Below are 13405 nucleotides of genomic sequence, written 5' to 3'. Positions count from 1 at the left end.
TTTCTGAGGCTCCTTCATGTTGCAGGAGAAGCGTTTTGTCACCTTGTATAGTTCCACTGAGAACATTTTCAGTTCACTTAACCCAAAGTGCTGTGTTTCAGTTACCACTTCTAAGAGGTATGCAAGGACATTTTTCAGAATCACTTCACATCTCTGATTCGCATAAAGAATATCTTAATCCAGACCAGCTTTGAGGATTCTTTTTTCTTTTCTTTTTTTTTTTTTTTGAGTTGGAGTCTCGTGCTGTCGCCCAGGCTAGAGTGCAGTGGTGCGATCTCAGTTCGCTGCAACTTCCTCCTCCCAGGTTTAAGCGATTCTCCTGCCTCTGTAGCTGGGATTACAGGCATGCGCCATCATGCCTGGCTAATTTTTGTATTTTTAGTAGAGACGGGGTTTCACCACGTTGGCCAGGATGGTCTGGAACTGCTGACCTCAAGTGATCCACCCGTCTCAGCCTCCCAAGCTGCTGGGATTACAGGCGTGAGCCACTATTCCCAGTCTAAACTAGGGTTCTCTAGGCCGAGCAAAAGGGGGTGGTTAGATATTGGTTATATAACTAATAGTGACACCTCATTAATATTACAAGTTACTCTAGAACTGCCCAGTGTCATTAATTGGTTGACTCTGAGAGTAGGGAGTACGTATAAGCCACAAGTTCTCCAAGACTGGGCTAAAGGTCTGGGGCCAGACTATGACTTGGAGATAATCAGGTCTCAGGATCTCAGCATATTTCGGTGTATTATGTTATAACCTTAAAATGATATTTGCATTGGATTGAGGTGGAAGTCTGCCCTCCTGCCTTATTATTTTTTTCTCTCCAAGGTGAGGCAGGGGAGGTAGACCTGGATAACTTTTAAGGCTCCTTTCTAACCTGTGTGTTCTGTGAACTTCTGACTTCAGGTGAACATGATGACCTTGGCAGAACACATTATTGAAGCTACACCTGACCGAATCAAGCAGGAGAATTTTGTGCCCATGGAGTCCTCAGGATTGGAAAGAACAGACCCTGCCACCATTAGCAGTACAATGAGCTGGCTGGCCAGTTACCTAGCGGATGCTGACTGCCTGCCCAGTGCTGCCCAGATCCGGTGAGTAAAGTTACCGGGATCACTACGCAAGTTAGATTCCCGGATCTAACTGGAGGCAGGGGAGGCTGATTGTATTTGATGAATGCCGTGTCATAGCAGACCATACCAAGGAAGGAAGGAAGCATGAGGACAAGTTCTGTTGCCACTTTAAAGGCCCAGCTCCTATTCCTGCCTCTCCCATTATTTTTTTTACTGCTATCAGAGTATAAGAGATCATGTTAAGCTGGGTGCAGTGGCTCACGCCGGTAATCCCAGCACTTTGGGAGGCTGAGACGGGTGGATCACCTGAGGTCAGGAGTTTGAGCCCAGCCTGGCCAACATGGTGAAACTGAATCTCTACTAAAAATAAAAAATTAAGCCGGGAGTGGTGGAAGGCACCTAATCCCAGCTACTTGGGAGGCTGAGGCAGGAGAATCGCTTGAACCCAAGAGGCGGAGGTTACAGTGAGCTGAGATGGCACCACTGCACTCTATCCTGGGCAACACAGCAAGATTCTGTCTTAAAAAAAAAAAAAAAAACACACACACACAAAGATAATGTAGCATAATGTTTCCCCTAATTCAGTTGAAGTTTTCTAAGGGCAGTAGAGTATACTGCTACTAGGTTTTAGTATTTAGCATAGCACCAAAGTCATGATAGGTGTTGGGTATGAACTTACTCAATCGAAGTACACTGGGTATATTTAGCAACTTGCCTAACTGAGTGGAGGCATGTTCCTAATTGCCTACGGTGGCTTCTGGCAGATACCATCTTGGTTCATTCATTAACATCTAATGGATTGTGCAAATCAATCATTAATCTATGTCTCCTTTTTCTCCTCTTGTTTCAGAAGTGCATATAACGACCCTCTAACCCCTTCTTCTAATACCAGCTTGAGCCCTGTTGGCTCTCCCGTCAGTGAAATCGCTTTTGAGAAACCTAACCTTCCCTCTGCTGCGGATTGGTCAGAATTCCTGAGTGCATCTACCAGTGAGAAGGTAGAGAATGAATTTGCTCAGCTCACTCTGTCTGATCATGAACAGAGAGAACTCTATGAGGCTGCCAGGCTTGTCCAGACAGCTTTCCGGAAATACAAGGTAAACTAGAACAGAACCTTCATTTTGTGACATTCTTAAGATCAGGGAGGACAGAGGAAAGTCAGAATCGTGCGAATGAAAACCTTGACCATTTCTTTTTTTCCTCTGAATGTGTAGAATTTTTTTGGAAGTCTCCAATTTATTAAGATTCACTGTATAACATATCTGTGTGTGTATCTGCTTTGTAAAAATATTTTATTGTAAAATATTCAGAGCATAAAGTTTGTGATTTTGTCTATTTTAAAGTGTGCAACGTGGGGGCGTTAAGTATATTCACTGCTGTGCGACCGTCACTGCTACCCATTTCCAGAACTTTCTCAATCTCCCAGATCATTTGCTTTTAACAATCAGTTTTTAAACAGTTAAACATGAACTTTTTATCAAATGTTTACAAAGTTCCTGAAGCACCTTCGTAGAAGAGTTTCAGAAGCACGGTCTTCTCAAGCATCTGAGGCATAGAGAATTAACTGGCTGGGACAAGGGCCCGTCCATGGTTAGGCCAGGGCAGGAATGGAGCTCTCCTGGCACAGAACAGTGCTGATTTTTCTTTTCTTCTTTTTTTTTAAATGGAGTCACGTTCCGTTGCCCAGGCTAGAGAAGTACAGTGGTGCAATCTCCGCGCTCTGCCACCTCCACCTCCCAATGCAGGTGATCCTCCTGCCTCAGCCTCCCAAGTAGCTGGAATTACTGGCACGTGCCGCCATACCCACCTAATTCTTGTATTTTTAGTTGAGACAGGTTTTCACTGTGTTGACCAGGCTGGTCTCGAACTCCTGACCTCAAGTGATCTGCCTGCCTTGGCCTCCCAAAGTACTGGGATTACAGGCGTGAACCACCGCACCTGGCTTTGATTTTTCTATTCTACCTTGCCGTCCCAAGTACAATGTCTCTTTAGTATTCCTTAAAGCAAATTTCACGAGTTTAATGAAAGTTGTTAATGTCACATTAAATAATTCTCAGAAGCTTTAGTAAAATAATGTTAGCCAATGTAATGGTTATCACCTTGTCAACATACTGTTGGTAATGATATGGATGCCTGTTATTCAGTTAATATAAAGTAAAGTGACCCCTCTGCTGCTAGGAGGTCACGACCTAAAGCAGGGGTTTTCAACTGGAGGCCTGGGGACTAACCCCAGGCAGCCCCTGAACTCCTAAAATTAAGCAGTAAAGCTCTTCTATGTGCATTTTTGGTGGGAAGGGGACCCATGGCTTTCTACAGATTCTCAAAGTGGTCTCCAACCACTCCCAAAAAGGTGTTAAAAGCCATTAATCCTTGATCCAAAAGTAAAGTAGTTGGGGTTATCTTAGGAAAGATAGTTGAGATCTGGCAAGACAAATAGTACAGTGCCTAATTTGTTAAATACTTTAAAAGGGAATATATTTTTAGTCTACTTAACATTCCAAAATCATAGTTTTATTTAGAAGCAAGGATAGTCTGAGGTTTATTCTATAAATTCATTTTTCCTCATTTATAATTAATTATCAATATTTTTTGGTAAACCTGGGATCTCAGCTCTGAGAAGGTGCATTAAATGAATAGTAATAAAAAGCTGATATTTCTGGTAGTTCATCATTACTGATTTTTTTCTCCTTACTTTACCCTTAAGGGTCGACCCTTGCGGGAACAGCAAGAAGTAGCTGCTGCTGTCATTCAGCGTTGTTACAGAAAATATAAACAGGTAAACCTCAGTTTTGCACCACAGAAGGGAACTGTGCCCCACCCGAGGCCACTGAGGATCCTGGTGTGCAGTTTGGCTAAAGAGCACTACATCTAGTACTTCATTACAGAGACTTAATTTGTTTTTTGTTTTTTTGTTTTTCTGTTTTTTTGTTTTTTTGTTTTTGAAATGGAGTCTGGCTCTGTCGCCCAGGCTGGAGTGCAGTGGCACGATCTGGGCTCACTGCAACCTCCACCTCCCAGGTTCAAGCGATTCTCCTGCCTCTGCCTCCCAAGTAGCTGGGACTACAGGCGTGTGCTACCATGCCCAGCTGATTTTTCTAGTTTTAGTAGAGTCGGGGTTTCACCATGTTGCCAGGTTGATCTTGAACTCCTGACCTCAAGTGATCTGCCTGCCTCGGCCTCCCAAAGTGCTGGGATTACATGTGTGAGCCACTGTGCCTGGCCAGAGACTTAGTTTGAACTGCCATGATAAAACAAACAAAAACAAAACAAACAAACAAACAAAAACCAGGGGAAGCCAGACATGGTGGTTGGTGTGTCCCTGTAATCCCAGCTCCTCGAGAGGCTGAGGCCAGAGGATCTTCTTGAGCCCAGGTATCGAAGTCCAGCTTGGACCTCGTCTCTAAAACAAAAAGAGGAAAACAAAACCATCTGCAATTAGACTTGCACCGCAAAACAGTTTTTGTCCACATTTTTGATCTTTTGGTATTATTACCTACCGAGATACTGGTCTGATCCTAACACTATTATCTTTGTGGGGAGGATCCATGGTCCAATACTTTCATAAACTCCCTAGTAATTAGAGAACTCTGGGGAATCCAGTGTGTGATACGGTGATTGGAGAAGGTAAATGCTGGCTATGTATTACGTTTGAGTTTGAATTACAGAAGGTATTTAATCTTTGGCCATTTTCCTTTCAGCTTCTTATGCATTTTAAAATGAAGAATTGTTAAAATCTTTGAAAATCAGAGGAAGCTCAGAACATCTTAAACTGCTTTTGTTCACCTTAGTTAAAGGTGCAACACAAATATCTAAGTACTCTTTCGTGCAGTATTACTGTTTGCAAACCAACTTGTAGGGTTATGGAACTAGTCAGATGGGAAAGGGAACTCATATTTTTGGGGCAACTAGTACGTACTAGATTTTTTAGGTGCCCCATCTCATTTCCTTTTTGCAATTATTTGAAGTAAGCAGTATTTATTTCCAGTTTACAGATGAAGCAGCTGAAGCCCAGAGAAATTACATGAATATTAGGCCTTTCTCATCATTGAGGTGGTTATAAAATATTAAAAATTGCCTAATGGAGTTTTGACTGGTTCGCATGGTAACATTCAGGCCTGTCAGTAGATTCTAGAACCTTTTATTAGATTGTGCTTTAGGTCGTTCTAAATTTTTATTTCAGGAATAATACATTCTAATATGTGTAATGGTCACATAGATTATTAGGGATTCTGTTACCTTGTCATAATCCAGGACTTGCCTCAGTTTCTGATTCGGGTTGCCGTTTCCTCAAGCCTCTCTAGGATTAAGCCCGATTAATAGGAGTGGGGGGACGTCTTCGGCTTCGAGCCAGTTGAGTTCATGATCCCAGAAAAGGAAGGTTTATTGTGCAAACGCTGACACCACAGTGCCTATAGCTCTACAGCAAGGAGCCGCACTGGCTTCTGTTTGGTGAGCAGGCTTCCTGGGAGCACAAGTGATACACAGAAGGAAGGTTTCAAGTCTGTGATTACAACAGGTATTGATTCCAAAATATGAGTTTGGTTTTTTTAAAAAAATAACCCTCCCCAGAAATTGTCATCTACAGCTGGGAAGACAGAAGGCGTTATTTTTGGAAAGAGTAACAACTGTAAAACAAATATTTTGGAAAACGGAAGGCATTAATATAGCCAGGTTGCCTTTTTTTTTTCTTGGTTGGGAGTTTTATTGATTCTGGTTTTTAATTTCATTATATTCAGCAATCTAACATTAATCTTGTATTTTCTGTTTTTCCCCCAAGCTGACATGGATAGCCTTGAAGGTAATGATGCACCCAAGTCCTCTCACAAACCATTCCACCAGAGTCCCAAACTTCACTCCCATCACCAGCTACAGGGAGGGGCCATTAAGATGGCATGGTCATGGAGTAAACGTACCCCCTTGCCAGGCCGCCTAAGCACAGTGCATCCGTCCTCTGGGGACCACGTGGTTATTCAGTTGGAGTGGGTTTCGACATTCATAACTGGACATTTTTTGGCTGGTGTTAATCCATCTAAGCCAGTTCCCGTGAGCCCTGTGGCCACTAAGGAAATACCCTTTTTCCCAAAGCACTTCACGACGGCCCGATGGGTCTGAGTGTGTCACGTGCACAGGTGGAGATGATGGAAACCACCGGGGCTCTGTAGGCTACAGCATTCTTGTCTTCAAAGACTTTCAGACCAGTGAAAAGGTGAAGCAGGTCAGATAAGACCAAAGAATTTTCTCGCAGAAGGGTCCGGGTTCTTGGACGATTCTGAGAAGGCAGTTTCCCTCCCTCATTTCACCTCCTCATACATCCAGAGATACAGTTAGGCAGATACAGGGATTTTCTGGGGAATATTTTTCCTTGCAATGGTAAGTTGCCTTCTTATAAGCAAAGGGCTTCATTGCCGCTTCTCATCCCCAGAGTCATACTCTGTTTTATTAGAAATTTGGACATAACGTTTGAAGACCATGGAGAGCTCTGTATTTTTGGTGCCTAGAGACTGAGGTTGAGGAGAATTCACCCTGGGCCTTCATTCCTCACTTCTGTAGCTCTGCAGCGGGCTGGGTGGAGGGCTCCTGGCACTGCCTCCTGGGCCGCCCACAGCACTGTGACAGCCGTCCATGTTTCACGGCTTCACCACCGTGTTGGTCTTACGAGTGTTCATCTTTTACAGGTTAAAATGGCTTAAAGGTGTCAGCGTTTCATGATAAGCCTTGTATTTGGGACCTTGTAACTCAGTCAGAAACTTGTCATGTGGAATGATAGTTAGCAACCGGGGGCTGACGGCTAAGTCAATTTGTGTATGGTGGGAATTGGAAGGCATGAAAAAATTATATTCCTGTTTCAAAACTGGATAGGAAATATTAATCTGAAGCATTTAAAATTTTCCTGTCGAAATCTGGTTTTAGATTCGTAAACGTGTAAGGGTATTGCTATTAAATTTTTCTCCAAGAAGGGCTAAATATTTTGATGTTTTAGGGGAAAAAAGTATGTCTGAAGGCAACCGTTAAAGTAATAGTTTACATTTTGGAAAGGTAGGTGTAAAGCTTCCTCGTTTGCCTCTTTTGTGATTAAACCCTGAACAGAGGATGTGATAATAGAGGGGAAAAGCATTTTCTCTTCTTCCCTTCCCGGTAAACTCGAAGGACGCTGAGCCTGTGCGGCCTCTGTTGTTACTGTGTTGCTTGTTCTTGTTTCCCCTGCAGTATGCACTTTATAAAAAGATGACACAGGCTGCCATCCTTATCCAGAGCAAATTCCGAAGTTACTATGAACAAAAAAAATTCCAGCAGAGCCGACGGGCTGCTGTGCTGATCCAAAAGTACTACCGAAGTTATAAGAAATGTGGCAAAAGACGGCAGGCTCGCCGGACGGCTGTGATTGTACAACAGAAACTCAGGTGGGTGGAAAAGAGCTCATGGAGTTAAAGCTCCCTAGGGAAGAGAACTCTGACTTCTTTGAAAGACTTGTCCTGGGCTGACATTGGAGTCTGGGGACAGGCCTAAAGCATTGGCAGTCACTGTGTTCCAGAACGTTCTAGGCGTGGTGGCTGTATACTTAACACCTGTGCTGAGTCTGGTTTTGAATATTTATTAGCTCTCTCTACATCCCACCCAATTATTTTGATATTGCCACCCAATTTCACCTTATATCAGAATTTGGCAGCACCAGTTTCTACTCAGAAAGTTACCACTCGATTATAGTAGTTTAACCCATTTCCTTTTTAGAAGAAAAAAAAAGTACAGCCCGCTGCCAGCACTCATGTAATTTTATATAAACATGCTCTTTGAGGCTGAAGGAAATCTGATTTTCAATGTGAAAATACAAAAACTATTCTTGGAGTTATTTCTAAACAGAACTTGTCCCTAATCATAATGTAACTGAAATGTATATGATGCTACATTCGGATTAGAGGCAAGACTATTCTTGGGGCAAATGGGAAATGAGTGAAATTGTAGAATTACTGCAACCTTGGAAGAGTAATTAGGGTTAAGCTGTTCCATTTTAGAGACTGTGATAAAAACGTTGAGCCGAGTAAAATACATTGATCAGAACATTTGCACAATAGCCCAAAGAGTGTATCAACTCCCGTGAATCACCTTCTAAACTAAGAAAGCCTCTCTAATGCCAGAATGCCTTTTGCGGCAAAATGAGCTTCTAATAAATTGTGAAAGAATATTTAAGTGGCATTTTATTTTCAGTCTTTATATAGTCTCTCTTGAAGCTGAGGGCGCCTGCACACACCCTCCTTTCTCCTCTAGTGATGCCTGGACTCGATACTATGAAAACAGCATACGCACTCATTCCCCTTCAGATTGTATACATCTTTAACGTATGCTGTTGGCTTTGCTACGTGAACTGCTTAATGCAGAGTCCTCTGTCACTGCTGACCAGTTTCGCATATTGGGCTTTACTGTGCCCTTCTTGTGACAATAATATTCTGACTTTTTCAGGAGCAGTTTGCTAACCAAAAAGCAGGATCAAGCTGCTCGAAAAATAATGAGGTTTCTACGCCGCTGTCGCCACAGGTACACTAGTCCTCGTTTATACATTCTGCTCAGGGAGAATGATGAAGCATCCCTGACCTTCTTAACCCTCACTAACTCCTATGTAAAGCTAATCCCCCTGCAGATAATCAGGGCAGATGTCCCAAATTACAATAGGGTAGTAGAGCTCTTTAAGTAGGGATCAGGTTGCTACCCTTGGAACGCTGGTAACCATGTCAGACGATGCTGTTTGAACAATGGAGATTCATACCCGTGTTTTTCTGTTTTAATCTGGGTGTGAGGTCAACTTAGTCGGACTAGCTTTTAATATTAAGTTTCTCTTTAACCTGCGATTGATACGCCACATTGCAGTATGTTCTTTGCTCTAATCCTTTGCCATGCTAGCGTGTGTCCAAAGAGAAAACACTTTCTAGTCTCAAGGAAGGAAAGGAAAACCATGAATTCCAAACAAGTTTTCTGATGTAGAATTTCCACCAAATAGCTGGTGCCCTCTGCTGGTCATGTAATTGCTAACATCCTCTATTATGAAACTAGCAGTTAAAGCTGGTCCGTGATGAGGAACAGGAGAGATTGCTGGAATGCAGCTGTTCAGGAAAAGAAAGACATCTGAGATTCTGGGCATATCTTCAATTAGTAGGAAATGGGGTCCTGTGACCCCAGCGTTCTGTGGGACGTAGCATCTTCTCATGGAGCTAAGCCAGAGGAATTTCTCTTTGTTTCTCAAATTGGAGCTTTCTTTATGAAGACTAGCGTCTCTACTTAGATTTCAGAGGGCTGGTGAAAGTGGTTTGTGTTCTTTATCCAGGTTAATATTCCAGTCTGACGTCTGTAACTGCGGCCGTCTGAGCTGGGTGTAGACCACCTTCTGTGTGGTTGGGTTGTTGCTCTGTGTGTCAGGAGCTGTGCAGTTTATAGAACCAAACATTAAAGCAGGCTCTTTAATGTCTTATTTCCTCTTCCTATTTAATTATACCAAAAGTCCTAGTATTCATATTTAATTGGACTCCTTGGAGGTTTCATTTTGCTTTAGTTTTTCTTACTCCTACAACCATCTGATTGCTAGCTTTGAAAATACCTTGCCTTTAAGACTTAATAGGTTTAATGGGTTATTTGTACTTTTACTTAAATTAACAAAAGAATTTATTTTTGTGACCATAGAAGGAAACATGCACAGCCACTGCATTAGCATCATGAAAACTTAAAAACAGTATTCACTAGGATAGATGGTTTTCCCCAGCTACCATGCCGTGCAGAAGCCAGTGTTCACTCGCCCTGTGCCTCAGCAACATTTGCTTTCCACCGTGCGAGGATGGGAGATTTTTCACCACGATGGCTAATGAGTAACATACCAGTGTCAGTATCTGAAACAGGACGTCCTGTTAGGAAATGCATCCCCAAAATGGGTATGGCTCTAAGATCATGAAATTAATTCTGCGAGCCTCACCTAAGGCAGCCTCTTTTCTTTATTGTTCAGTCATACCTTTTACTTTGCAGGGGACTTAGGACCAAATAGAGTAGTGGATTTTCTTTATTTGGTGAACAGATCAAGGACTCACCTGGGCCCTTTTCCTTACATTCTCCAATACGTTCATAGTTCCTTCCTCCCTTTTCCTCTTAGACCTGCAAAATGAAAAACCTGAGCAAGACCCTATCCAGCACTAAAAACAATAGACTTTGGCCACTTTGAGCAGAATCACATCTTCTTTCATAACACTGTGGTTGATACTTTCCAGATAGATTTTATTTTCAAGAAAATTACCTTAACACCACTGTTCTTTAGGCCACTTCAGACAAACCAGAATGTCTGCAAGTTAAGTTGTGCTAGACTTTTTCCTCATTTCTTCTAGCCTGATCCTCAGACTTTGCATGAATGTGTGGGTAACGTAGGAGCAAAACTGCATAAAGTCCTACACTCGTCTCCCTTTCATTTTTGCCAAAGCTGTGTCCTGTGTTTACTCTGAGAGAATTAAGAGCATGAGATATTTAAACAAAACATAAATTCATGAAAGGTTGCCCCCACAAAGTAAGCTAAACAAAGGAGTCCTTTCACTTTTGTTTTTAGAGTTCTCTTTCTGTAAACTGGTAGAGAAAAATTTCATGAAGATTTTTGCCTTTCCTAAGTGTATGTTTTAACTGGTAATAACATCATAAGATGGATAACAAGAAGGTTCATTATGAAGAGAACATCAGATATGGGCTCTGGATTCCTGTGCATTAATTGGAATGAAATAAAAAATGTTATTGGCTCTTGACCATTTACAGTTCAGATGTTAGAAAAATAGGCAGATTTTATCACCTCTGCACTAAGATCAGTATTCACTTCCCATTTCTGTATATTCTGTTAATATGTTCAATTAAGGATCTTGAAGAAATCCTAAAAATCTATCCTGGAAGTTTGTTTTAAACTCATATTTTCCTTAGGATGTGTGTAATCCTATTTTCATTCTGGGTCGAGTTATTTAATGTTATTTTAAAAGAAACTATCATGTCTGTTGTCCCTTAGAAGCATTAAAATCTTATTAAGATAGAAAATCTTGGCCGGGTGCGGTGGCTCGTGCCTGTAATCCCAGCACTTTAGGAGGCCGAGGCGGGCGGATCACTTGAGGTCAGGAGTTTGAGACCAGCCTGGCCAACGTGGTGAAACCCTGTCTCTACTAAAGATATAAAAAATTAGCTGGGTGTAGTGGTGTGCACCTGTAATCCCAGCTACTTGGGAGGCTGGGGCAGGAGACTCTCTTGAACCTGGGAAGCAGAGGTTGCAGTGAGCCGAGATTGCACCACTGCATTCCAGCCTGGGCGACAGGGAGAGACTGTCTCAAAAAAAAAAAAAAAAAAAAAAAAAGGAAAACTTCATATGACACCCTCTCAAAAAGGTAGGTAGATAGTGGCTTCAGGAATCAGTCAGAAGTGTCCCATTTCTAAGTCATATGACCCCAATTTTTTGAGACTTAAATTGGTGAATTTTCTACCTACTCATTTCACATACCCCCACCATCACTCTCTTTTTCTTTCTTTCCAAAAAAGAAACCATGTCACACTCTTTTTTGTTGAAATAAAGCTATTTATAAGATTTCTGTTGTGACCCTCACGTGCTAATAGCTCTCTGGTGTTGTTTTACTGTCTAAAGCCCCCTGGCGGACCATAGGCTGTACAAAAGGGTGAGTTTAGCTGCCTGCTAGCCAGTTTCTCTTCTCTTCCATTTTCAGTATTTTGCTTTTTGCTTGCTTGCATGGGGCTGCAGCCTAGGTATGCCAGTAAGTTTCACATCCATTCTGAATGAAATAAAATCAAGTAAAAACTAACCCTAATTACTAACACTGCTATTTTATATGACAGGAGAACAGTCACATACATTAGATGTACAAATGCATGAGTGAGTAAAAGGGAGGGCCGTTCGAAACCACTGCAGGGCATGCCTAGGATGTGGCAGAGGAAGGCTGGGGACGAAAACAGGGCTGGTAGGCCACGTACCCGGCCAAATAAGGCTGTGTTACATGAAAACACTCAGCAAGTGGCTTTTTGTGATTAAGATAATTTGCCACATGATATTTTCTCAATGACTGTTTTGTCAAAATGTCTAAAGCAAGGAGGCTCACTAGGAGGTGGTCCTAGTTTTTTGTTTTTGTTTTTTTAAATGAACCTGTTTCTTACTGAGAATGGCTGTTTCCCTATACCCTGCTCCTGTGGTTGCATTTTCTAAATCTCCCCCTCCCTGGTGCTGTGAGGTAAGTCAGTGTATAAGGCTGCCCTTTCAGTACAAACCCAGGACATTCATTATAAAATAGTGAACTGGCCTTCCATCACTCGATGGTAATGCTGAATAACGAAAATGTGGTGTAAAATGTCTTAAATGTTTATATTCTACATAACAAGAGTAGGGATTCCAATAGGCTTTGAATTTTAAAGAGATGACAGTGAGTAATTTTAGTTCCTGAGATTTTAGAATATGATGCTAATTTGTAAGCAGGACAAAAGGCAAAAGTCTCCCAGAAGCAACTATAATGTGTTTGAGTTATAATCAAAGATTTAGTGTCAGAAAACTATTTTTTCAAAGCCAAGAATAGGGTAGGTACGATGGCTCATGCCTATAATCCAGCGCTTTGGGAGGCTGAGGTGGGAGGATCATGTAAGCCTGGGAGGCTGAGGTGGGAGGATTGCTTGAGCCCAGGAGTTCAGTGCCAGCCTGGGCAACATAGGGAAACTCCATCTCTACAAAAGATCAAAAGCTAACCAGGCGTGGTAGGGCATGCCTGTAGTCCCAGCTACTCGGGAGACTGAGGTGGGAGGATCATGTAAGCCTGGGAGGTTGAGGCTGCAGTGAGCTGTGATCATGCCACTGCACTCCAGCCTGAGCAACAGAGCGAGACCCTGTCTCAAAAAAAAAAAAAAGCCAGAAATAGAATTTATCAAAATCTATCAAAATCTTGACAACTTGTTTCTTATATATAATCTTAAGAGAAAAAATGAGTTGAAATTATAACACGGGAATTCTATCAACTCGACTATATTCAATGCCCCCTCTTCTTAACCTTACACTAATACTTTATTTAGTCATCTTTAAGATTTCTGAGAAAAGGTCATAGTTCAAAAAATCTCTTAGCAGTTTTAACTGCTAATGTTTCTGGACATATTATTTCCCATCTAACTAGACTTATGTTGATGCTAATCTTTATTTATTATATTTTAACCCAGGAGTTGGCAGATGTTTTTCTGAAAGTCCAGATAGTAAATACCTTAAGCTTTGTGGGCTGTACAGTCAGTCCCAACTACTCAGTTCTTTTAATGTAGCAGGAAAGCAGCCACAGACAACACATAAATGAATGGCTATG

The 13405-nt window shown here is 41.9% G+C and overlaps 1 protein-coding gene across 20 annotated transcripts in view; it reads left to right on the top strand.

Moving 5' to 3' along the window:
* CAMTA1 (calmodulin binding transcription activator 1) overlaps window positions 1-13405 on the top strand; it is a 975525-nt gene that overhangs the window by 950069 nt on the left and 12051 nt on the right. For 7 of the 20 annotated variants that reach the window (XM_033228532.1, XM_033228536.1, XM_033228533.1 and 4 more), the window contains 6 exons: window positions 901-1088; window positions 1918-2164; window positions 3772-3843; window positions 5845-5865; window positions 7275-7468; window positions 8523-8597. In XM_033228532.1, the coding sequence (XP_033084423.1) occupies window positions 901-1088; window positions 1918-2164; window positions 3772-3843; window positions 5845-5865; window positions 7275-7468; window positions 8523-8597 (797 nt within the window). Of the gene's footprint in view, window positions 1-900; window positions 1089-1917; window positions 2165-3771; window positions 3844-5844; window positions 5866-7274; window positions 7469-8522; window positions 8598-11703; window positions 11735-13405 lie in introns of all 20 variants that reach the window. The other 13 variants (XM_033228530.1, XM_033228543.1, XM_033228538.1 and 10 more) reach the window with 3 other exon arrangements.

This window comes from Trachypithecus francoisi, unplaced genomic scaffold, assembly GCF_009764315.1.
Source record: "Trachypithecus francoisi isolate TF-2019V2 unplaced genomic scaffold, Tfra_2.0 Lachesis_group12, whole genome shotgun sequence".
NCBI classification, from domain to species: domain Eukaryota; kingdom Metazoa; phylum Chordata; class Mammalia; order Primates; family Cercopithecidae; genus Trachypithecus; species Trachypithecus francoisi.
This window is presented reverse-complemented; position numbering and strand designations above follow the sequence as displayed.